General features: G+C 40.7%; 1 protein-coding gene across 4 annotated transcripts in view; it reads left to right on the forward strand.

The window, feature by feature from the left end:
- Window positions 1-23,650, forward strand: part of TGFBR3 (transforming growth factor beta receptor 3) — a 193,994-nt gene that overhangs the window by 146,183 nt on the left and 24,161 nt on the right. For 2 of the 4 annotated variants that reach the window (XM_041750917.1, XM_041750916.1), the window contains exons 7-14: window positions 974-1,121; window positions 6,069-6,258; window positions 8,236-8,570; window positions 8,994-9,146; window positions 11,597-11,737; window positions 11,919-12,077; window positions 16,349-16,648; window positions 19,549-19,669. In XM_041750917.1, coding sequence (XP_041606851.1) covers window positions 974-1,121; window positions 6,069-6,258; window positions 8,236-8,570; window positions 8,994-9,146; window positions 11,597-11,737; window positions 11,919-12,077; window positions 16,349-16,648; window positions 19,549-19,669 — 1,547 coding nt within the window. The remainder of the gene's footprint in view (window positions 1-973; window positions 1,122-6,068; window positions 6,259-8,235; window positions 8,571-8,993; window positions 9,147-11,596; window positions 11,738-11,918; window positions 12,078-16,348; window positions 16,649-19,548; window positions 19,670-23,650) is intronic. The other 2 variants (XM_041750919.1, XM_041750918.1) reach the window with 1 other exon arrangement.

Raw genomic sequence — 23,650 nt, forward strand, 5'->3', positions numbered from 1 at the left:
TTTGTACTGAATTCTTAGAAGTTTGGGTTCTGTTCATCAATTTTCCAGTAATCACTTGGTTGACCATCTGTTTTCTTTATTTTAATAACTGTATATCCAGAAGTTTGGGAAAGTAAATGCAGATACGATTCTGTAGCAAATGTTAATGGCTTAAGCAAACCTTATATAAGTCAAATTCTCTAGCTTTCAGTCTTTTATTTTATCTGAAGTGTCCTAGTTTGTTTTGTTTGTTTTTTTTTTTACTACCAGGCCTCAGTCAAATTCTCCAGCTTTCTGTCTCTTATTTTATCTGAAGTGTCCTAGTTTGTTTTTTTTGTTTTGTTTTTTAAAGATTTTATTTATTTATTCATGAGACAGAGAGAGGCAGAGACACAAGCAGAGGGAGAAGCAAGCTTTCCTCAAGGAGCCCCATGTGGGACTCGATCCTGGATCCCGGGATCATGCCCTAAGCCAACGGCAGTCACTCAACCACTGAGCCACCCAGGCATCCCTGTGTTTTTGTTTTGTTTGTTTTACTACCAGGCCTCCCTCCTCCCTACCACCTTCTACTCCACCAAACTGGCACTTACATTTCTGGTTTTGAAGGATTTTGAGCATATAGTAAATTGGAAAGTTACACATTGAAAGTGTTGAAGTTTGAAAAGCGGTAGTTCTGCTTTAAAAGTAAACTCCTCTGGTTGCCCAAGTCCATTTCAAATAGTAGATGCATTAAGTAACCCTTTTTTTTTTTCCCTAAAGAAGGAGAAAAATTTTAGTGTCTAATTATCAGCAGGCATATTTGTCTATTGTTATGTAAAACCATTTTGTTTTGTGTGCACTAACAATCTGTTTTGCACATGTCATTTGCCTGGGATCAACTCCAGCTTTTTAATCAACTGGCCAGACACTGGAAACATGAAGACTTGGAAGAGAGGAGATAGTTGCAACTTTCTGGCATTTGGGTCCTAACTTTGCCTTTGTTTTCCATTCACAGTGCTTTCCAGGTGGATATAATAATTGACATAAGACCTTCTCGAAAGGACCTTGAAGTGGTCAAAAATCTCATCCTGATCTTAAAGTGCAAAAAGTCTGTCAACTGGGTGATCAAATCTTTTGATGTTAAGGGAACCCTGAAAGTTGTTGTAAGTTGGTTGAGTTTTTCTTTGTTTTGATGCATGGTACCAATTTGAACTGTACTTAACACATGTTATTTTTGTGGAGTTTCTGCTTCCCTGAGTTCTCTCTGTTATTTTTCACTTTGTAAAATAGGCTGCTCCTTGGTTTCTCCTGACAAAGTCAGACAGTGGTGGTTAAAAGCATGGACTCTGGGGTCAAGATCAAGATTTGAGTCCAGACTCTGCCATTTACAAACTGTGGCCTTGGGCAAGTCCCTTAACCTCTCTGGACCCTGTTGCCTCATTTGTGAGATTCCTGAAGTGTATGAGTATAGTTTCTAGTCAGAGTAAGTGTAAAATAATGAGCACAATGGGGCCTTTCATGGTTGACAGTCCTGTAAGGGCCTCATTGTTATGGTACTGAATATCAGCTCTTACGTTGAGGTTAGGTATTAGGGAAGGTGTGGAAAATTGGGCTGACTCCAGCTCATACTATTGACCTTTGTTTTAGAGATAAATACATGCTTTGGCATGTCCTTTTGCTTGCTTCTAACTTCTGAGAGAGAAACACTGATAAATCAATCTTAGTGATAGAGAGGTCAGTGAAGTGATAGAGGAAAAAGTACCTGCGGCCTATTCCCTAAGCATTGGTTGGAATGATAGGCAAATAGCAGGTAGTTTCCTGAAAAGTTTGATGTTGATATTTAGTAAAATTAAAATTTTCAAGATTTATTTATGTATTTGAGAGAGAGAGAACACGTGTGTGAGTGGAGGGCAGGAGAGGGGGAGGGAAAGAGAGAGAGAATCTCAAGCTAAGTCCACTCTGAGTGTGGAGCCTGATGTGGGGCTCGATCCCACAACCCTGAGATCATAGACCTGAACTGAAATCAAGAGTTGAATACTTAAGCAACTCTACTGTCCAAAATGAGTCTTTTTCACATATGTTTAGGGAGATAACTCTTTGACAGAGTATTACACAAATTACATTGAAAGTTTAAGAAAAACTCCCCCCTCCTCATTTTTAAGAAGATAATTACCTTAGCATCTCTTTTGTAGATTCAGATTTTTGTGCGTTATCTTTTTAAAAAAATTGCTTCCTTTTTCTGTACCTCCATTGAATCAATTGGAGAGAATTTTACATTTTCAGTATTTTGCGGGAAGAGATGCCTTTGGTTTGGTGTTCTTTATTTGTGGCACCTTTAATGTGATACAGTAGTCAACAAAGCCAGTGCTCCCCTAGGCAACATCATGTATGAGCACTCATCAGAGGCAGCAGGCAAAGCCATGAGCATACACATCTTAATTTTAAAGTAATCATTTCTGGTTCCTGTGGGTTGTTTTTTTTTTTTTTTTTAAACTTTGAGAGGATCCAAATAAACGATCATGTGTAAGGGTGATACATTAATTTGGTGTTAAGAACAAAGCCCAGCCGTGATTTTCTGAAGTCAGAGCTGTTTTGATTGCTTTCCCTGGCATGGCATGAGGGGTGTTGGTGACCTGGGTGTCTACAGCATTTGCTGCCTGGCACACCAACTAAATGTTTTTAATTTCAGAATAACAAAAACAGGAAAGGAAATCATGCTTTGAAAGGCAAAAACATACGGTACATTTTCATTCTCTGCTGGAGTTGTGTAAATGTTCTTTGGGTCCTGACCCTTCAGTGGCTCTCTCTGTACCTGAGCATGTGTTCCTGGTCCATGGCAGTCCTGGAGTTCACTTTGAATGTCTTCACTTTTCATTTGAATAAGAAATGCTACAAATGAGATTGCTCATCCCAGTGCAAGATCTGTTTATATTCCCCTCTTTGGCTGTACTCCTGTTCCAGGCCAATTTTGGACAATGCATGACAACATTACTAAACAATTAGGTAATGTTGCATGATGTTCTTTTTTATTCTCCCAATCAGTTTCATGCTTTGTGATTTCCTAACTCCCAGTCTCAGATGTGAATTCTGCCTGTTGTGAGGGAAAGGTACCTGCTACCAAAAAAAGAGCATCCATTCATGCCTACAAAGGGGAAATGGTTTATAAACCATTATAAACCATGCCCATAGTATTTTCTTTGGAGGCAGCCTGATAGAGTGGAAAGAACCATGGCTTTGGTGCCTGACAGGGCTGGAATCAAATCCCATTTCTGACTGTCATTACTGTTGGTTGATAGTAGGGAAGCCAATGGACTTCAGAGTCTGTAGCCTTACCTGTGAAATGGGTATGATGATAGTAGTCACCTTGGGAGTTCTTGTGAGGCATGGCAGAGTTCATTCATTCGTTTGTTCATTCACTCATTCAACATTTGTAAGGTGCCTACTAGGTATTTTCATCTAAAGTATTTGGCCCACTGTGTGCATAAGGTGAGTTCTCAGCCATACATGCTACTCAACTTCTGTGCATCTCAGGCTCCCCTCTCTAATAAGGAAATATTACTAGCTAACTCCTACTTGAGAGGAGAATTAAATAACATATGTAAAGCTTCTAGCACAGTGCCTGCCATTAAAAAAGAGTTCATCTTCCTTCCACAGGCAACTTTTCAAAAGTTTGTCTATAGGAACAATTAACTTCTCTAAACAAAGTGAATACCAGAATGCCTACTAAAAGAATTGTAAGGAACTTGATGTCATAAATATAAAGAAGAGCCCATTAAACATGAGTGGCATGTGTGTGCATGTGGGGAGTGGGGCATGGTCAGAATGCACCCTCCAAATGACAGAAGGGTCCAGAGATATGCAAAGGGCAGTACTGTGGATGAGAACAGGAATACTAGAAGTGTCCACATTAGTACGCCCAGCTCTGGCTTTGTCTTCAGGTCCTTTTTGGACCATGCATAATCACATTTTGGAAGAACCTCCAAAACATAAAAGAATAGATGGAAGAAACTTACTAGAAATTTTTTGTTGTACTATTTCAAAGGGTCTTAGCACTTCAAGGTTAGTGATAGCCAGCTTGTTCTTTAAAAAGACATTTTAATCCCAGTTGGGAATATGCATTATACCTCTGACCTCTCAGACTCTCCCCCTGCACCATCAGTTCTGGTGCAAGTGTGTGGAGGCAGTGGAGGGGAAGGAGGGAGGGAAGTGTGTAGACTCTCCCTAGCTCATCATCCTTCACAAAGATGTGGCTGAAACATGGTGGTGGTATTTGGAGACCCCCTTGAGCACCCCCCATTTGGAGTAGCTACACCGAAGCCTTGGAAAAGTCTGAGGTCTCCCAGAAATACAGGATGAGGAATTCGCTCATTGCTAGGAAGGAAACAACTTGCCAAACCTTGCTGTTGTACAAACGTGTAGATAGATTTCTAGCCTTGTAAGTCCCGAGGTGTAATCAATATGAGTTGTACTGACAGCTCCTAGATTTAATGTGGAAAGGTGTAAACAAATCATTCCATATTGGTACGAAAAGGACAGGTGGCAGTTGTGATGATAGTCTTCTGGAAATACAGTATTTTCTCAGCTGTCCAGCAACATGAAAGACCAGGGCAGATGAGGCCAAGCAGTACTGTGTAGGCCAGTGTTGCAACTCCAGCCAATCAAAACGACATGCTGCTTTGAAAGGCTAGAAGCTGCGCCTAAGAAACTAGGTTTTAAGAACTCATTGGGTTCTCTTTATCTCAGTTTAGTTTTTTTTTCTTTAACCCTTCCTTCCTCTAAGGTGTTTTCTCTGAATCAGAGTAAGAGCTAGAATATTCCAAACCTAGGAAACTGAGTTTTTCACAAATGGCTGTGAAGCGTGCTTAAAGCTCTGTCTGGTTCCTTTTTATGCATGATTGTGACTGGCCAGTCTAGCAGTTTTGGGCAAGCACTTTGGGTAACAGAAAAATACACTGGGGGAGATCCTTTGAGCTTTGAATTAAAAATGTGTTCTCAGCCAATATCCCACAACCGAAGAGGCCAAGAGAACTTAGAGCCTCTGAATCTTCTATAGTTTTACAGTGGGAAAGGATTAATATTTAGTCATGTTAGGGGCAAACAGAATGGGAAACAAATGGGGAATTTAGGAAAAATGCTGCATGTATGTAGGAGAAAATAATTGGGCATGGAAATTAAAGTGATTTTTATACAGCATGAAAATGGTCTAATCTGCATGCTGGAAGAGCTTTCCAGCCTTGTTGGAACAGTTGTTGGAAATGTGGTGCCTTCGCTTGGGGGTGTCCTCTGCAGCACTCAACTCCCGCACAATCTGACCAGATCATTGCCCTAAGGGCCAGGTGATGTGGAAATGTACTATCCATGTCTTGGTTACTCAGTCCTTGGACAGATCTCTATCATTCACTTTTAGTTTTGTGACTAATTACCAAGTGAAAGCTTGTATTGTTAGATAAAATATTGCTACTTAGAGGGACAATAACTCTAATTAAAGTAATTAATGTTTAAAACATAAAATCTAAGCATATTCAGTTAATAAAATTGACAGATGAATACAATTACAGGGTCACTAAATTGATCATAAATTATAACTGAAATATCCACACTGGTTATTTCACCATATGGAATTTAATAGTTTACAAAGATGAGATGGTCTCCACAGTGAAGTAAGTAGATTGTGCCTTCTTTTATTTAAATCCAGGGTACAGGAAATAGAAGCATGGGCATATTTTTGGCAGCATAACATGCACATCTATTTACTTTATACATCATTTTAAAGAAAAATAAGGGCAAGTTTGGTATGTATGTGTATATAATTTAAACATTATCTCTAGCAACATACTAGGTATACTTAGTGTGTAGCTACTTAGTGATCATTGGGTTATTTTTATCAACATAAGCAACCTAAGTGGCATGATCAAATGCATGAATAGATTTCTTTTAATTCGCTATTAAAGATGTTCACATCAGTGTCCTTAGCCCAAGGAAAATAAGAATCAAAGAATAAATAGTTCCTTCATATACAATGTAGAATCTGTTTGTTTCAGATATTTAATTCTTATTTAAAGCACTTTTTACTTTTAGACTCATGAGTGAAATTTTGCTGTTATCTTCAGGCTCCTAACAGTATTGGCTTTGGAAAAGAGAGTGAGAGATCCATGATAATGACCAAATCAATAAGAGATGACATTCCTTCAACCCAAGAGAATCTGGTCAAGTGGGCTTTGGACAATGGCTATAGTCCAGTAACATCATATACAGTGGCTCCTGTGGCAAATAGATTCCACCTTCGGCTTGAAAACAATGGTAAGCATGACTTTTTTTTTCCCCTGAAGTAAAAATATCCACCAAATGAGGCATTCCGATGAGAAACTCTCATTTCAGCTTATATGGTGCTATTGTTCTGTTGTAAGTTTTGATGATTCATTTGACTGCATTATAAAGTGTCAGGTTATCTAGAATTGTGATAGATTATTTTGAGGAAATGATCTTGGGTACAGATTTTTCAGTAACCGAGTTAATTGCATGTTGGAGAACTTTGTCGTACATTACATAATTCACTGTGATTACCTTAAGAACAAATTAGCTTGGCTTCTCTCAGAAGCGTCTACTAAGCACTTACAGCGGAGGTACAGCTGCTCCTACTGCAGGGGAGAAGCCCTAGATTAGGCTGTATCTTACTGGACAGTAGTCACCAGGCGCTTCTCACTCTCACCCAGAGGGAACACAGGAGTTCTTACCCCAGTTGGATGGAGCTGAAAGTAGAATATTAACAGATTCTTGAGCTTTTTCCAGAGCATTGTAGCTAGTGAGATTCAAATGGCAAGTTTTCTGATCTCTAGACCTGTTCCTCACCTCAGTGGTACTGCTACTGAGCATGAGTACAGGCCATTTATTATTCACCATTGGAAGAAGAAGTTGCTTAACCTCTGAGTCTCAGGTTGTTCCTCCTCAGTAATATGGGAGAAAAAAAAAAATAGGCCCTACCTCAAAGAGTTGTTGTGAAGATTTTTGTCAATGTACAAATGAAAAACCCTCTAAAGCTCTGACTTCTTTTGGATCCATACAGCTATGCCATCTTTTTTCCGAAAGATAGTATTGAAGGAGGATTAATGTCCTGTGGTCATCTGTATCTGTATTTCCTGCTCCCACTGAGACAGATTGACCTTAAGCATTGGCTTTGAGACTGAATATAGACAAAACTGGGAAAATTTTTCTTCCCTGAATTATTGAAAATAGGACAGAGCATTAATTATGTGGGAATATTTCTCTCCCTTTGAAGGAATAAGTGTACCTAAATAGCTTTTTCTTTCCTTCTTCAGGACAAGGTTCTAAAAGGCCAGGGTGCCCAGATACCTGTCAGAATTAAGCAGGCAAAAAGGAGGTAGCAAATAATTTAAAAATGCCAGTATTATTTCATGAAATCCTTAGAGAAATTATTTTAAATAATCTCTAGATTCAAAGGAGATATTTCAATGGCACTCGAAGAATATTATTGTCCAATAACTTACTCAAATCATAGATTTTTATAGCTTGCAGGGCCTTAGAAATTATCTAGTCCAACGGTTCTTAACCTTGAGTGTACATTGGAATCATACAGAGAGCTTCAAACATATTTATGATTAGGCACTACTTCAGACAGTCTGATTTTTATTTGACTTGGGGTATAGCCTGGGTATAGGGATTTTTTTGTCTCCCCAGTGATTTTAACGTGCAGCCATAGAGAACTACTGACCGAATTCAACCTCAATTTTTTTTTACATTTTTTCAATTTAAATTCAATTTGCCAAATAGAGTATAACACCCTCAACCTCAATTTTTAAAATGACACAACCAGGGGATCCCTGGGTGACTCAGTGGTTTGATGCCTGCCTTCCGCCCAGGGTGTGATCCTGGAGTCCCAGCATTGAGTTCCACATCATGCTTCCTGCATGGAGCCTGCTTCTCCCTCTGCCTGTGTCTCTGCCTCTCTCTCTCTCTCTCTCTCTCTCTCTCTCTTTCTCTGTCTCTGATGAATAAATAAATAAAATCTTAAAAAAAAAATGACACTACCAAGACACAGAGAAATAAGCCACTGGCCCAAAGCCACTCAAGCCAGTTAGAAAGACCACAAGGACTAGAATTCAGGCTTCTGGATCTGCATATCCTTTATACATTGCTTGTAAAGAGTAATTTTACACATGTGCACTCTGTGTTAGTTCCTCTTGTTCTTCCTTCTAATGATGATGATTGTGGCCTGGCATCAGGCATTGATGATGTTTTGCTTTCTTCTGTCACCATCAGAGGAAATGAGAGATGAGGAAGTCCATACCATCCCTCCTGAGCTACGGATCCTGCTGGACCCTGGCTCCCTGCCTGCCCTGGAGAACCCACCCATCCGGGGAGGAGGAGGCCGAAATGGAGGTTTCCCCTTTCCTTTCCCGGATATCTCCAGGAGAGGCCAGAAGGAAGGGGGAGAAGATGGGGTCCCTCGGCCAAAGGACCCTGTCATCCCTGGCATACGACTGTTTCCTGATCCCAGAGAGCCTGAGGAGGTGCAAGGGAGTGTGGATATTGCCCTGTCAGTCAAATGTGACAATGAAAAGATGATCGTGGCTGTAGAAAAAGATTCTTTGCAGGTCAGTACAGTTTCTTAAAGGAGAGAAGAGAAAGCCACCTCTTTCCCCATCTTGCCCCAGGATGTGTTAGCTATTTCCTTCTAGCTCTTTCACTTTTGAACTCTGAGGACTTGATACTGTTTTCTCAGTTGGATGGACTCATTTCCCCTTGGCTGTGATTCTTACTCAGGTCCTGTTGTTCTCAGTTAAGGGGGGGTTCCAGATCCATGTGTGTCAATATTTTGGTATTGAATTTCCAAGGCCAACAAACACAATCCTTGGTAGGTTGGGAAGAGGCAAGCAGGGAGGGGGAATGCAGGCCTCCTGCAACCAATACTGTCTGGGAAGACCAGGGATAATGGGAAGCCTGGGAAAACATGTTCCCTGTGTGTTGCAGAACTGCTTGTGAACCCCCCTTTATCTTTTTGGTGGTGGTTGTTTCAGGCCAACAGCTACTCAGGAATAGAGCTCACCCTGTTGGATCCTACCTGCAAGGCCAAGATGAATGGCACCCACTTCATTTTGGAGTCTCCCCTGAATGGCTGTGGTACTCGGCACCGGCGGTTAGCCCCAGATGGTGTGGTTTACTATAACTCCGTGAGTGTTCTCCAGAACAAAGCTTGGCTACTTGCCAGAGTTTTGTTGGGTGTTACCTTAAAATTAGCCTTAACGTTTCTATGACAATGAGCAGAGGCATATATATCCCAGGCCTAAACAAAGCTAAGCATCAGTTCTCAACAAAATGGAATGTACTTTAACCCTGAGTCTACACAGTGGAGCTAACCAGCTCTGTGGTCTCTGTGGCCTCATTTGAGTCTTGTCCAGAGGTGAGAGTACTTCTCCCTTCCTCATGAGCAAAAGAACCAAGAGAAATCCAAAAAGGGCCCTCAAGAAATTATTACCAAGTCTCTCTCCACTTTTTGAGAAAGATCCTAAATTGAAGCAAATCTGCTTTTGACATCACCCAGAGGGAGATTACATAGATTCCCCCAATGATAATCCACTGCCAAAGCTAACCTACACTTTTCAGAAATCATTCTTGTCAGCTCATTCATCTAAATCGTTTTTCTTCAGATTAAGCCTATTCTTGCAGAAATACACACTAGGCAGTGAATACTGAAAGAATTTGAAACATGAAATTTCAAAAGAACTTTATAGTGTTAATTTTACAGTTCAGGTTATACTTCAGATGGTAAAAATAAGGTTCAAAAACCCCTGGGCCAGTTTTGGGTAGATACACTTGCCCTTTGGTAGATACACTTGACCCATCCAGAGGAAACACTGGAGATCAGGTGCTCCATCAGTGTGGCTCATGTGGGGACTGACTCTCCTATGGGTGCAAGTTTATTATTCTTCAGACTTAGAGTGTTTGAGCTGGAAAGAACCTTAATATGATATCATTCAACTTCCTCATTTCACAGGTGAGGAAATTGAACTCCCAAGAGTTAAGAGACTTGCTTAGATTCAAAGAACTAGTTAACGGCCTAGCCAGGACTGAATCCAGCTTCCTGACGTCTCATCCACTGTCTTTCCCTGACACTAGGCTGGCCCAGCTAATCTCCCTTTGTTACTGGAATAATTTATTAACCTTTGACCTCTATAGTGAACACTCTCCTGCCAATTCCAACAGTAATTTTCTTACATTATCCAGTTTTTCCAGATATAAGGAATGACATACATTACTGATATACTTAATTTTGGAATTTTAAACATGACTAAATTAACATCAATAAGAAGCTATGGTGATCTGTGGGTTAAGTAAAAAAAAAAAAAAATTGCCTCAAAAAAAGAAAGGTATATCTTAAGCCCTTAAAAATCCCTTTCTTCTTGTGGGTTTGTGTATGGATATGTGTGTGTTATGATGATGATATGTAGCATAAGCAATATTCTAGGTACTTGGCTTCAATTCCATCAATACTTTGTTCTATGGAATTGGGAAAGAATGGAGAGGTGGTCTTCCTACATTCTCTTCCCATGCTGCTCCCTTCAGTGAATATTGTAGTTGTCCCAATTATAACTATTTGTAGCAATTTTCCAACTTACCATATATTTTTGTTTTGCAACATATTCAAAAATCTAATAGGCCTGTGAAACAAAACCAAACTAAAAGTATGACTATTCTATACAGCAAATAAATTAGGATTTTATTTATGGAGTCATGGTTCTCAGGTGAATTTCTCATATTATTTAGAACTAACCTAGGAATAATCATTTCAACCAAAGTTAAGGTATACTGTCACAGATTAAAACATGATTCTTTCCTACATCCATACACCAGACACAAAGGGGGGGGGGGAAGAAATGAAGAAAAAGAGGAGTACAGAAAAAAGATGAGGATATTTGCTCATTAGTAAACATTGGGTACTTTGTTTCTAAGTCAAAGTTTCTACAAATCTCTGTGGATATGGATACAAATAAGAAAAGCTCCTTGAATTAGCCCGCTCTTAGTATTTCCTAGAATTTTTTTTTTAAGTTTTTATTATTCATGACAGACACACAGGGAGAGGGGCAGAGACACAGGCAGAGGGAGAAGCAGGCTCCATGCAGGGAGCCCGACGTGGGACTTGTTCCGGGTCTCCAGGATCTGGCCCTGGGCTGAAGGTGGCGCTTAAACTGCTGAGCCACCTGGGCTGCTCTATTTCCTAGAATTTTCTTTTCTTTTCTTTTTTTTTCCTAGAATTTTCTATGTAAAGAGAAGCCCCTAACAAGAAGCCCCCATCCCCTCCAATGTAGATTAGCCTACTGACAACCCCATTTAGCCCTATTTCAGTGCCTCATGTTTTCCCACTGTTTGAAACAAGTCTTATTTTTCACAAGGAAAAATGCATATTTTAGTTTAGGTCTTAATTCGAATGTATGTTGGGTTTCTCTTTATTTTTATCTCTTTGAAGATAAAATCCTAAGAAAACTTGGAGTCTTTTTTTTTTTTTTTTTTAGTTAGATTTTCACTTTGCACCTGAATTATTACATGGGTGTTTGTGTGAGGTAGAACCAAATCACGTGATTGGTATTTTAATGACATTGTCTGTGCTTTCTTTGCCTTTTAGATTGTGATACAGGTTCCGTCACCTGGAGATAGTAGTGGCTGGCCAGATGGTTATGAAGATTTGGAATCAGGTGATAATGGATTTCCGGGAGATATGGATGAAGGAGATACTTCCTTCTTCAGCCGACCTGAAATTGTGGTGGTACGTTTGTTTGCAGCAATTAGTTTATGAGAATGTTGTCTTTTTGGTTGGCTTTAGTTGGGGACTGTTGGGGGCTGGGGGAGTGGATGTTACAGACCAAAGCCTACAAAGTGCCAGGGTCTTCGTCCTTCTTTTGACTGTGATTTATCTCTGTTTTTATTTGTTTATTTGTTTTCCCCAGTTTAATTGCAGCCTGCGGCAGGTGGGGAATCCCAGTAGCTTCCAGGACCCACCCAACAGAAACATCACTTTCAACATGGAGCTATACAACACTGACCTCTTTCTCGTGCCCTCTCAGGGGGTCTTCTCCGTGGCAGAGAATGGACACATTTATGTTGAGGTATGAGACCTGGACATTAGCCTTGTGCTTTTAGATTAGGGCTGAATTGTAGTAGCTCCTCGGGCAGAGGCAAGTTCCTGCAGCAGAAGACCTCATTGTGTTTTTCCCCACAGCCCGTAACCAGCTCTGGGGTTGAGGGCTTGGCTCAGAAAATGCATCCAGGTGGATTTCTGACCAAAGCAAGACATTGCGTGATTAACTACACGGGGATAGTGTTTTACAGATGAGTGCTTTTAAAAAATTAGTTGTGTGAATTCTACTAATAAAGCCTTTTTCTTGCTTGTACTTAGCTTGTCCTTCTAAACTACAGTTCGGTAGTTGCAGTGTTAGAGTTAACCAGGAATATTTCACCCCACCTCACACAGTATTTTTTAAATTGAACACACTTCAGTGAAATGCTGTATGCTACCCTGTCTCATGGAGATTGAGGGTTTTTTAGATCATTATCTAAATGTATCTATAAATGTATTAAACTGTTTCATATGCATAATGGTAAGATTATGCATAGCATAAGTCTGTGGAATAACTATAAAAATATTAGGCAGTGGTAGTAATAATGAAATAATAACAGCTAACATTTATTACAGACCTATTTTGAGCCAAAGTTGGTTGTAATTATTGTAGTAATTTACTCTTCAAGGCAGTCCGATGAGACTAGTGATATCCCCATTTTAGGGGTGAGGAAATTGAGGCACAAACTTGTCTAAGGTCACACAGTTAGTAACTAGTGGACTTCATAGTAGAGTCTATACTCAGGTTGTCTGGCTCGAGAGCCCACAGTGTTACCCACTAGATGCGACTCTCATTTATCTCAAAGTGCTATTTAAAGGGGAGAAAATGTGACCTCTTAGCAGTGCGAACAAATATCCAGATTCAGATTAGATTCTAGAAAAAGATAAATATCCTTATGGCCCTCAGGTGTCTGCTGGTCTTACAGGAACATCCTCCTCTGCTGAGCTAGTTTTGGGGCTAAACTTCAAGCTTATGTTTTACTTCACTATAGGAGGAGTGAGAAGCTTATGGGGTCAAAATGGAATACTTCTATATGACTTCAGAGCACATATTTCTGTTTCAGAAAGATAAATAACTCTCACATGTGTTCTGATTCTGGGATAGAGCCCAGTGACTCTAGACATTTTCCTGGATCTCTCCTCTTTTTTGATTCCCTGTTTTGAGAGATCCTCTCTTTCTTTGGGTATCCTTTCTTTCTCCATGGGGGGAAATATACTGCTTTCTACATGCTGCTCCTAATTATAGGTCTCTTCTTATCCAAGATCATTATTTTCTTCTTGCATTTCTGGCTGCGCAGTCCACATGTGTGCATTTGGGCAATGACTCTCAGTCATGCCCTAGATTTTAGGGAACCCTGCCTAATTGCAGTTTGTTCTTTTCCAAATGTGTACCTGGCTCTGCTAATTTATGGCTTTGCTGCTTTATGCTAATCAGTGACCAATCATCCTCCTGTATCCTACCCTGGGTGTTTTGGTTTTTCTCCCCAGTCCACCCAATGCTGGATTACTTAAAATTCTTTTTTTCTCATTTTCACATTTATATCTTTTCATATATCATCTATATTTTTCAAAGTTAAATTTAGTCAAAGACACTGTCAAATGATGAAAAAGAAATGGACTGAATCTTTTTGCTGCTGGACTGAATCTTTTTGATATTTTAAATATCAAGTGTATTGAGGAAATTTGAGGAGGGTGGTATATGTTTTAAGGTTGTTTAAAACCACCTAAATTAGAGAATCTGTAAATATTTTGCAAAATAAGGTAGCAGCCACACCCAATCTTTGTTTCTGTTTGAACTCCAGTGCTGATACTTAACTTACTTATTTAGACAAATGAAACTCCCTGAATCGCTGGCTTGGTCTAAAGAACTATTTCCAAGTTTCTACTCCCAGCTGTCCTTATGACACACCCCCAGAATCCTGTTCCTTCTAGACCATATTTTTTCCTTTAATCCAAGGCATTATTGATTTTGCCAGTGGTCATCTTTGGGTGATAGTTGGTCACATAATGACAGTTTTTCTGTTAGTTCATTTGTCTTGGGGTGTTAAAAAGAAGTGTTCGTAAACACCCAAATTTAAATCTAGAATAGTACTATTAATTACAGCTGTCATTTATTGACTAGCTGGGAACTGTATTGTTTGCGTGTAATTGTGACTTACAGATCCTCGCAATAACTGTTTCTAGTAGGTATTGGTATCCTTATTCTGTATGGGAGGAAACTGAGGTTCCGAGTTCACAGAGCACATGATTTCCTGGGCTTGTCTCCCTCTAAGACCTGTAGTCCTTTTACAACTCATTTCCAGGCCTTTTTTAAATTATTATTATTATTTTTTTAAGATTTATTTATCTGAGTGGGGGAGGGGCAGAGGAAGAGGGAAAAGAATCCAAGCAGAGTCCCAACGCAGGGCACTATCTCATGACCCTGAGATCACGATCTGAGCTGAAACCAAGAGGCAGCCACTTAACCCACTGCACTCTTCACCCCAACACCATTTTAGAGTAGAATACTTGGTGATAATATTTCTTTCCTCTAAAACAACTTTTTGGGATACCTTAGAGTTTCTACTATTACATGCTTTCTTTTGAGACTAGAGGAAAGATTTGCATTTCTAAGTCTGTTTTTGCATTGTGGATTCTGAGTTCATGTTAAAGGACACTTTTTAGTAATAGATACATGTAATTTGCCATCTTTCCCAGATAAAATATATCATTTTTTTAGAAATATTGCCAAAATAGTGATGTTGAATATTTAGAATCCCAAACACTACTTCCGGGAAAGATTTCCCACCAGGTGTTCTCCCCGGACCTCATGGTGGCTTTGGTTGACCCTGTGGCTACTGTGAAACAGTAAAGAGAAAATAGACTTCAGATTTCAAGGCCTAGGTTTAAGGCTTGGTTTTATCCAGTGCTTCCGAGGTAGGATTTTGAACAAGTCATCCATCCTGTATGTTCAGTTTTTCCTCCATTTATAAAATGGAGATGAAACTATTTAGCTCACGAGGTATTCCAGAGGGATTGAGCCTGAAGGCACCACAAAGTGACATGATCATAGTCATCTTCATTGCCGAGTGTCTTGTAGTTAACCAAGTAGGAATCTTTCAAAATACTGCTGTGTCCTCAGAGCCCCATGCTATGTCAGGGGTTTCCCCTGGGTTCTCAGAATGGAAAGTGTGTTTATATCTCCACGCCTTTTGAAAGGATGCTGGGGCTATTGACTTATGGTTAAGGACTAACTTTATTTCTAAAGTGTTTAAGTTTATGCTGATCCTAAGTTTAGTCAAGGAATGAGGCATGAGGGGAAAGCAGTTCATGCAGTGATCCATGTGTCACCACATGGAGAATCCACTCTGGTCTGGGATTTTAGCTGAGTTCAGGATAGTTGAGGTTTGAATTCTGTTTATACTTGGCCAAACACCACTTCCTGTTTCTAAAGAAAAGAACCTTAACAAGGTTTGGACGTAGCCCATACAAATGTTTTGTAAGAGGGGGAAGTATAATGAGTTGGAAACAATTCCAGATTAGATTTCCCTTAAAATACCCTTGGGCTTAAAGAGCGAAGGGAGAGTACTTGGCAAGGCTTGGTTTGGACCTGTGAGCAGCTAGGACACTTTGCCAGGCTTGTGATCGCCACCAGATTGCACAGCCCCGGACACCAAACCCCACAGGCCAGCTCTGCCTGCAGGCCTGTAAAGCAGGACTTGAGATGAATCTGTAGCTGTACCGCAGTGTTTTAGGCTCGTTCTGACTTGTGGCAGTTTAGAAGTTCGGTCCTCTCTGCCTACGTTAAATAGAATGCCTCTGTACTTTATTTTTTGACTGGTTTTGAAAAATAGCTAGCTTTTCAGGTGATGCACTATTAAGACATGATATAATAGTAGGACACTAGGGGCTTTGCCTGTTGGTATTTCATTTATTTTGGAAAATCCACTTTAGGTGCATGCTATGCTTTTATTTTTATCTCCCAGAGGACTTATGGGGGGTTGAAGAGGCTTTATTCGTCTTATATTGGAATCTTCCAGACTGACATTTGAACTAAATAATTCACTGTCATCATCCACACCAAGTTTAAATGGAAAGCATCTTTTTTTTTTCAAGAAGTCTGTATTACTTTTGTAATTAGAAAGAAGACTGTATAAATATGTTATGAAAATAAATCAGTGTCCCTCATCAGAAGCGCTGAGTTGGTCTGTTTTACCCTTATGCCTAAAGTAAAAGTGAGATGCCAGCTTGGTTCTGATTGATCTTTCTGTTCTCTTGTAGGTGTCTGTTACTAAGGCTGACCAAGAGTTGGGATTTGCCATCCAAACGTGTTTTATCTCTCCATATTCAAACCCTGATAGGATGTCTGATTACACTATCATTGAAAACATCTGTCCTAAAGATGAATCTGTGAAATTTTACAGTCCCAAGAGAGTGCATTTTCCTATCCCACAAGCTGAGATGGACAAGAAGCGATTCAGCTTTGTGTTTAAGTCCATTTTCAACACCTCGCTGCTCTTCCTACAGTGTGAACTCACATTGTGCACCAAGAAGGAAAAGGACCCCCAGAAGTTACCTAAGGTTAGCGGGCCTTCATCCATCTCTAGGTTATTTTGACATTTTTAGGTGAGGCAGTGACCTACCAGAGAAGTTTTATCACGAGTTATTGCAGGTTGAGGTTTTTGGTTTGGGAACTGCCCAATTGAAGTAATAAAATCTGTGTAGGCAGGGAACCGTGAGTTTTATGGAGTCTTAGAGTATAAATCCTGATAGTATGACTTTTTTTTTCCATGCATGCTACTTAGTAGTATCTTACAAATGATAAATCAAGACTGTTTTCCATTGAGAGAAAGGTCTGGCTTTATCTTTGCAATTCAGATAGTGTGTGGTGCCAAAAATACAGAGAGCCGAAAGGACAAGTTCAGTGTGAGGATTAATTTTTCCAGGTCCCAGTGCAATTTGTATTGCAATTGTTTTCTGACCTTCTCTGGGTGAATTATAAGGTTGACTTGTCTCAGGAGGACTTCTAAGGGAAACTAACAAATATTTTAATTTTTCTCAGCTTTGTACTGCTTCATTGTGTTTGCCTCATGTCACTCCCCATATTGAACCAGTACATTCTGTTGCCACAACAGAAATCAGAACACTTTGACCTTGTTGGAATGGCTGTGTAGGGGGGAATCTGCAAGGTTAATTACCTCTTGAGTTTGGCTTTGTGCAAGAAAGGTGTCTCTGTCATAGTTTTGTTTCTATGATCTGCCATGGTTATGTATAATTCCATATGTGTACTTAACTCTGTAGCTGTCTCACACAGTGTCAGCTGACATGTAAAACTTCTGTAGTCACATATCAATATTTGAAACTAATGGCTGAGCATATCAATAAATGTGTGTGTGGAATTCTCTCTTAAAACATAGGTCCTAAGAGATAGGTATACAGGGAGCAGGAAAGATTACATTATTATTATTATTATTGGATAGGCTACCATTGATCTGAATGCTTTTACACTGTTATATTCCCCTGGGCATCCATTCTCCGACACCACCAAAGAACATTTTATACTGTATATGAAAATGTAATAAATCTGATTGTAATCATTTGGGAGCATGAATATATAAGATGACTTAGACTATGTTCTATAGGTTGCGTTTGGAAACATTGATGCCTTAGCCTTGTAGTCATTCACTTTCTGGTGCCCATTAGTGAACTGTGGTAGAGAGTCATAGGGAAACTTAATGCTTGGCTGTGAGACACAGCTGCTTCTGCAGCCAGAGGATGACTTTTAGGTGTTAGGAATCTTGGGAGGATAGGAGTTGGGGCTGGCAGTTATGAAGGGTCTTTACTGATGGCTTTGGTTGTTACCTCTATCTGAGCCTGGCTTGGCACCATCCAGCATGGTAGTGTGTGAGAATTAATCTTAATATTTCCTTCCAGAACATTCTAAGGAGAGTTCTAATTCCCAGTGGATGACATGGGATGTGACTTTAATCCTAAAGTCCTTATTTAAACCCAAGGCAAGAGAAAGTGGAAAGAGCGTGGGGACTGAGAAGGAAGGCCTGCTGCTTACTAACGACTGGAAGCAAGCCCCCTGACCCCTCAGAATCTAGATAGACTCATCTGTAAAGTGAAATAATAGTACCTGGCTTCCCTCAGGAGTAGAGGAGCAAATGAGACAGTAGATTTGACAACAGTCAACAGTTTATGGAGCAGTGGCTTCAGATGAGCTGTTGACAACCAGAGAAGACAATGGTTGTCTTTGTGTTTACTGCTTATAGTTAATATTTCCACAGTTCTAGTGACTTCTCAGTGCTTTCTATGATGGGAGGCAGAGCCAAAGAATCTTTTTAGGAGTTTTGAAAGATCATGGAGTCCAGCCCTGCTCTTAGCTGATGAAACTAAGGCCAGAGTTAAGCCATAAGTTGGGTATAGAATTGTTGACTCTTACTTATGAAGAACTAATAGCAAAGTAAGAAGGCTTTTTCTAAAATGCAAATCTTTTCAATAAGGAGGCCTTTCCACAGACAATCTTTTGTTTCCCTGTACAAGAAGGCTGTTGTAAAGGCCTTTCTCTGGGTTTTGAGGGAGAAGAAGAAGTTGTTTTCTTCTAATATGTTGCTTAGAGCAGCAATGACAATAAGGCCGAAAGACTTTGCTTTTTTGTGATTGGAAACATTTTAGCTTTGGGGAATGGCTTGCTATAGACCTTTTAAAGGATTGATATATTTCTTACAAACAAAATCAAGTAGATGTCATTTACATTGGAGTTTCACCTATTGATAAGCATAGATAAAGAACTTAAGTTATTTTAAAGAAAAAAGGTACTGGAGCATGATGACACTATTAAAAAACAGGTACACGAGGCTTGGGCATGCTAATTGTAAGTTTGGGGCCTTAAAATAACTGGAGGCAGTTTGTACACACCTGAGTACAACCCCCCTGGGGCTCCAGTTTGGAACACTATAGCAGACAACCCTGGAAAGCTTCATCCTGAATGAATGTATACCAGGATTTAAAAAACCAAACAAACTCGACAACATGATTATCTTTTTGGACAACAAATGTAAAATCTGTCGCTTTCATAATGCAGCACACAAAGTTTCCCACAATCACAAATCACAAACAGGAACTATTTATGTGAAGCCAGCTTGGTGAAGGGCCAACACTCATCATATAGTTTCTTTACTTTTCAGACTAAATAACACTAAAACCTCTAGTTGTTTTGTGGGAAGATGGGGAAGAAAGGCAGTGTTTATAAGCCACCCAGTGATATTTGAATCTTCAAGTACAGCTGAGAATATCCTGGGTATGCCACTCTATCTCCCAGATTATTTATGGTTCTTTAGAAAACACCCAGATCTCCTGTTTTTCTGTGGTAAACAGCTGTGGGCTGTCTGATAAGGGCACAGGACAACTAAGCAGGCTGAGCTGGTGCAGGCTCTTCAGAGTGACCCCTGACCCTGTTTTGCTCTGCCCCTCTGCAGTGTGTGCCTCCAGATGAAGCCTGCACTTCACTGGATGCCTCAATGATCTGGGCCATGATGCAGAATAAGAAGACATTCACCAAGCCCCTCGCTGTGATCCACCAGGAAGCAGAAGGTAAAGGTGTGTTTTTGGAGGCTCGGTCAGAGAACAGGGGCCTGAGGGCTGTTCATTTTAAGAAGCTCCAGTAATAAAACTAATAAAAAGAAGCAGCAGCTCCAATACTGTAAATCAAAAGTACAGTTGTATTCAAAAGATACGTTAAGGGCCAGGGCACCTGAGGAGCTCAGTTGGGTAAGCATCTGATTTCAACTCAAGTCATGATCTCAGGGTTGTGGGATTGAGCCCCTCATTGAGCTCCTCACTCAGCAAGGGAATCTGCTTCTCCCTCTCTCTGTCCCTCCTCCGATCGTGCGCTCTCCTCCCTCTGTCAAATAAATTAATTAATTAAATATTTTTTAAAAAGATACCTTAAGGACCAATTAGTAACCTTAGAAAAGGATTTTTGCCAAAGGAGCCTTTAAAAAAATGGGGGTGTGCTCTCCCATGTGGCTGGGTTATTAGTGATATGCTTGCCAATAATTTCCTCTTTAAATGTTAGATCAGCTTCAAAGTTGTCCCTATCCCAATGTCACTCTCTGTTGCTGTTCAGATATACTCCTCTAGTATGCAGGAAGGCTTTGAGTTCTTCCTCACGTGCCGGGATTGAACAGCCCACAGCCCATCTTTCACGATCTACTAGCAGTGTTTGTGCTGAGGACGAGCAGTCTCCCAGGGCTGTACCAAGATCACAGACGCCATTGGGGAGGGTGCTGCGTGTGAATACCATCCATCCTACATCAGAGTAGAAGAAAGGTTGAGAACCACTGTCCAAATGCATATTTGTAGTTCAGGTCTCAGAATTGTACATGGTCACAATTGTTACTTGAAGCCAAATGTGCTTCTTCCTACACACACAGGAGCATTGGGCAGTCTGTACTTTCTTTCAGAGAAGAGGGATGCGTCCTAGGAGGTGTGGCCTCAGGTTGTCAGGCAGGGCAAAGCCAGACCTTGTGTTGGCACAGTCAGCCAAACCAACAGAGAAGCAGAGCTGAGCTCCAGGGGGGTGTTAGCAATGGACCTGGGGCCCTGTGGACCATGGAGAGCATCCGATGGGGACAGCTGAGTGCATGGATGAGCAAGAACACATCAGGTGGCTGGTAACATCTGAAGAAGTGGAGCCAAATGCACATTTGGACTCTCTGGGCAGCTACATTTGTCACTGTCTAGAAGGATCCTATGACTATCTAGAGACATTGTCTAAGGGTGCTGGACTAAGAGAAATCTGGGAGAGTAAAAGTGGATTCCTAGGCTCTGGGGTTAGATATTTCAGGGCTAGGTCTCCAGGCCTACTTCCACCACCCCGGGGGGGCAGAGGAGGAGCACGGCACTGGAGCCTTGATAAAAAGCCACCAAGCATCCTGTCTCCAGTTGATGAGCATTCGCTGGGAGACCTGCTGGGTAGAGCCTATACCAGATCTAGGCTTGGGGGCAGCCCCGGGATGGTGTTTCTGATCTAAAAGCATTGTTGGATTCGGCAAGGCAAGGTATTGGGGGCTAATAGCATAGGCACATGGTACCTAATAGAGTAAGAAGCATGTGGACGCTGTCCACTTTCTTCTTTGGTGGAGTGACCTTTGTGAAAATCGCAGTGCCATTCTTACTGACCTACGTGGTGGTGACATCTGACCTTTTCGTGGGAGCAGGCTCACGTTGCAAAGGCAAGAGCGTATAGTGGGGAGGGTGCCGATTTAGAGCCAGGAGCCTGGGGCACAACTTTTAACTTTCCTTGCTAACTGGGACTTGGAGATCTCCCCCTCTGTCCTTGACTTTCATTTTCTTTATCGAGAAAAGGAAGGGTTTAGACCAGATGGCTTCTAGAGACTCTTCCAGCTGTTAACGCTCAGCTGTCCTGTTTGAAGAAGCAAAATAGGTTTTAATTCATTTCCCAGCCATCCTGAAGGTGGTGTGAAATGTACGCATTAGATGTTTATTAGTACCTCAGTAACACTTTTTGTTGTTGCTGTTTTACTTTGATTGATTGGGTTTCAACTATCTGAAACAGTGTACCAGCCAAGGTCTTTCTTTAAATGGATTGCCCAGGGGCGGGTGGCTGGCTCAGTTGGTTAAGCATCTGACTCTCGATCTCAGTTCAGGTCTTGATCTTAGGGTCATGAGTTCAAGCTCTCCATTGGGCTCCATGCTGACTATAGAGCCTACTTTAAAAACGAAAAAAAAAATTAAATGGATTGCCTAAAGAGTTCCCCTGTTTATTGGATCCAGGAGAAAGAAATAAGTAAATTAATAAGGTTGCAAAGTATATCACAATCCGGCAACAGCTGGCTGCATTTTGTACTGTTAAAGTGGTTTAACAATAACAACCACTACCTCATGCTCCATCTGTTACTCTTACCTATTTCCAGAGATGTAGTTCTGCGGGTAATTGATGGCAGCAGCTCGCTTTTTTCTATACCCAACAATAATTGGGCATTAATATTGCAGTAGTATAACTTCCAGTAATTCATTCATGCTTCTTTTAAGTTTGGTGGTATTTTTCTAAGTAATTCCTCTTGTAAATTAGGTAATTACTTTTATTTAAACTTAGTATAATTATCCTGAAAGTTCAGTGTTCTTTTACATAAAAGTTCAAGAGGAAAGTTTTACCAAATATCAAAGCAGTTTCACGAGATTTGCTAATAGAGAGTAGACTTTAGTGGAGAAGTGTGTGGTGAAGAAAGTTCATTGTTTAGGTTTGTTAAACAAGTGCAGGTTGGACTATAGGCCAGCTTCCCAGGGGCTGTGTGCAAATGTGCTTTTTAACTGCACTGAATGAGGTAAGTTTTCGGGCAGTTTTCAGCCCTGACTCCTCCCAGCTTTTGTGTTTATTTTCTTTTGACTCTGAAATCATTTCTCCATGATGCAGACCCTTGGAGTCTATGCTTTCCCTCTGCCTCTCAATGAATTAGGATAGTTGAAATGGGAATGTGACCATTTGCCTAATAGCATTAGTTTATTTGAATTATAACAAGGTCATTTATTTGAATAATAACAGTGTCCTGAACATTCTTCCTGCCAGCTTTGTGTGTTACTATTGTAAGCCACAGATATTATAGTATCTCCAGAAGTATCTCTTACTGGGATGAATTTTGGGGTAAAAATTGTCCAACCAGTGGGATGTTTCATTGCCCTTTTTTTTTTTTTTTAATTTTTAAATTTTTATTTATGATAGTCACAGAGAGAGAGAGAGAGAGAGGCAGAGACACAGGCAGAGGGAGAAGCAGGCTCCATGCATCGGGAGCCTGATGTGGGATTCGATCCCAGGTCTCCAGGATCGCACCCTGGGCCAAAGGCAAGCGCCAAACCGCTGCGCCACCCAGGGATCCCCTCATTGCCCTTTTAATCACACAGGTACTCTTTGAAGGCTGTGTCAAAGTTCCAAGACTCCATGGTCATTTGGTCCACCTTATTTCTCAACACTTAGGTTTTCTGGGACAACAGCAGATAATGTCTCTGGTTATCAGCTTTACAGCCAAGCAGAGAGCTGCTCTATAGCTCCCAATGCCAATGGTGTGGGCACATTTCAGGTTGTGTTTCTTCCTTCTGTGGACAGAGAATAGGTTGTCAAGACTAAATAATTCTGGGTCCCTCCTCTGGGCCATCATTTTTTCTTAATAAAGATTTTATTTATTTATTTGAAAGAGAGTGAGCAAGAGTGAGAGAAAGAGAGAGAGAGAGAGAGAGAGTGTGTGTGTGTGTGTGTGTGTGTGTGTGTGTGCATGTGTGCATGTAATCACAAGCCAGGGAATAGGAAGAAGACTCCCACTTGAGCAGGGAGCTCCCAGGACCCTGGGATCATGACCTGAGCCAAAGGCAGGTGCCCAACTGACTGAATCACCCAAGTGCCATTTTTAATGGAACTTGCCTGAGCATTTGCAGCACATATCCACCATCTCAGTCCCTTGGGAACTGGCATTGGGTTAACACTCTTTTATTGCCAAAATTTACAATAGTAGATGATGGTGCTGGTGGTGAGGATAGTTATGGAGATGACAACAATGATTAACA

The sequence above is a fragment of the Vulpes lagopus genome, chromosome 3 (genome assembly GCF_018345385.1).
Source record: "Vulpes lagopus strain Blue_001 chromosome 3, ASM1834538v1, whole genome shotgun sequence".
Lineage (NCBI taxonomy): Eukaryota > Metazoa > Chordata > Mammalia > Carnivora > Canidae > Vulpes > Vulpes lagopus.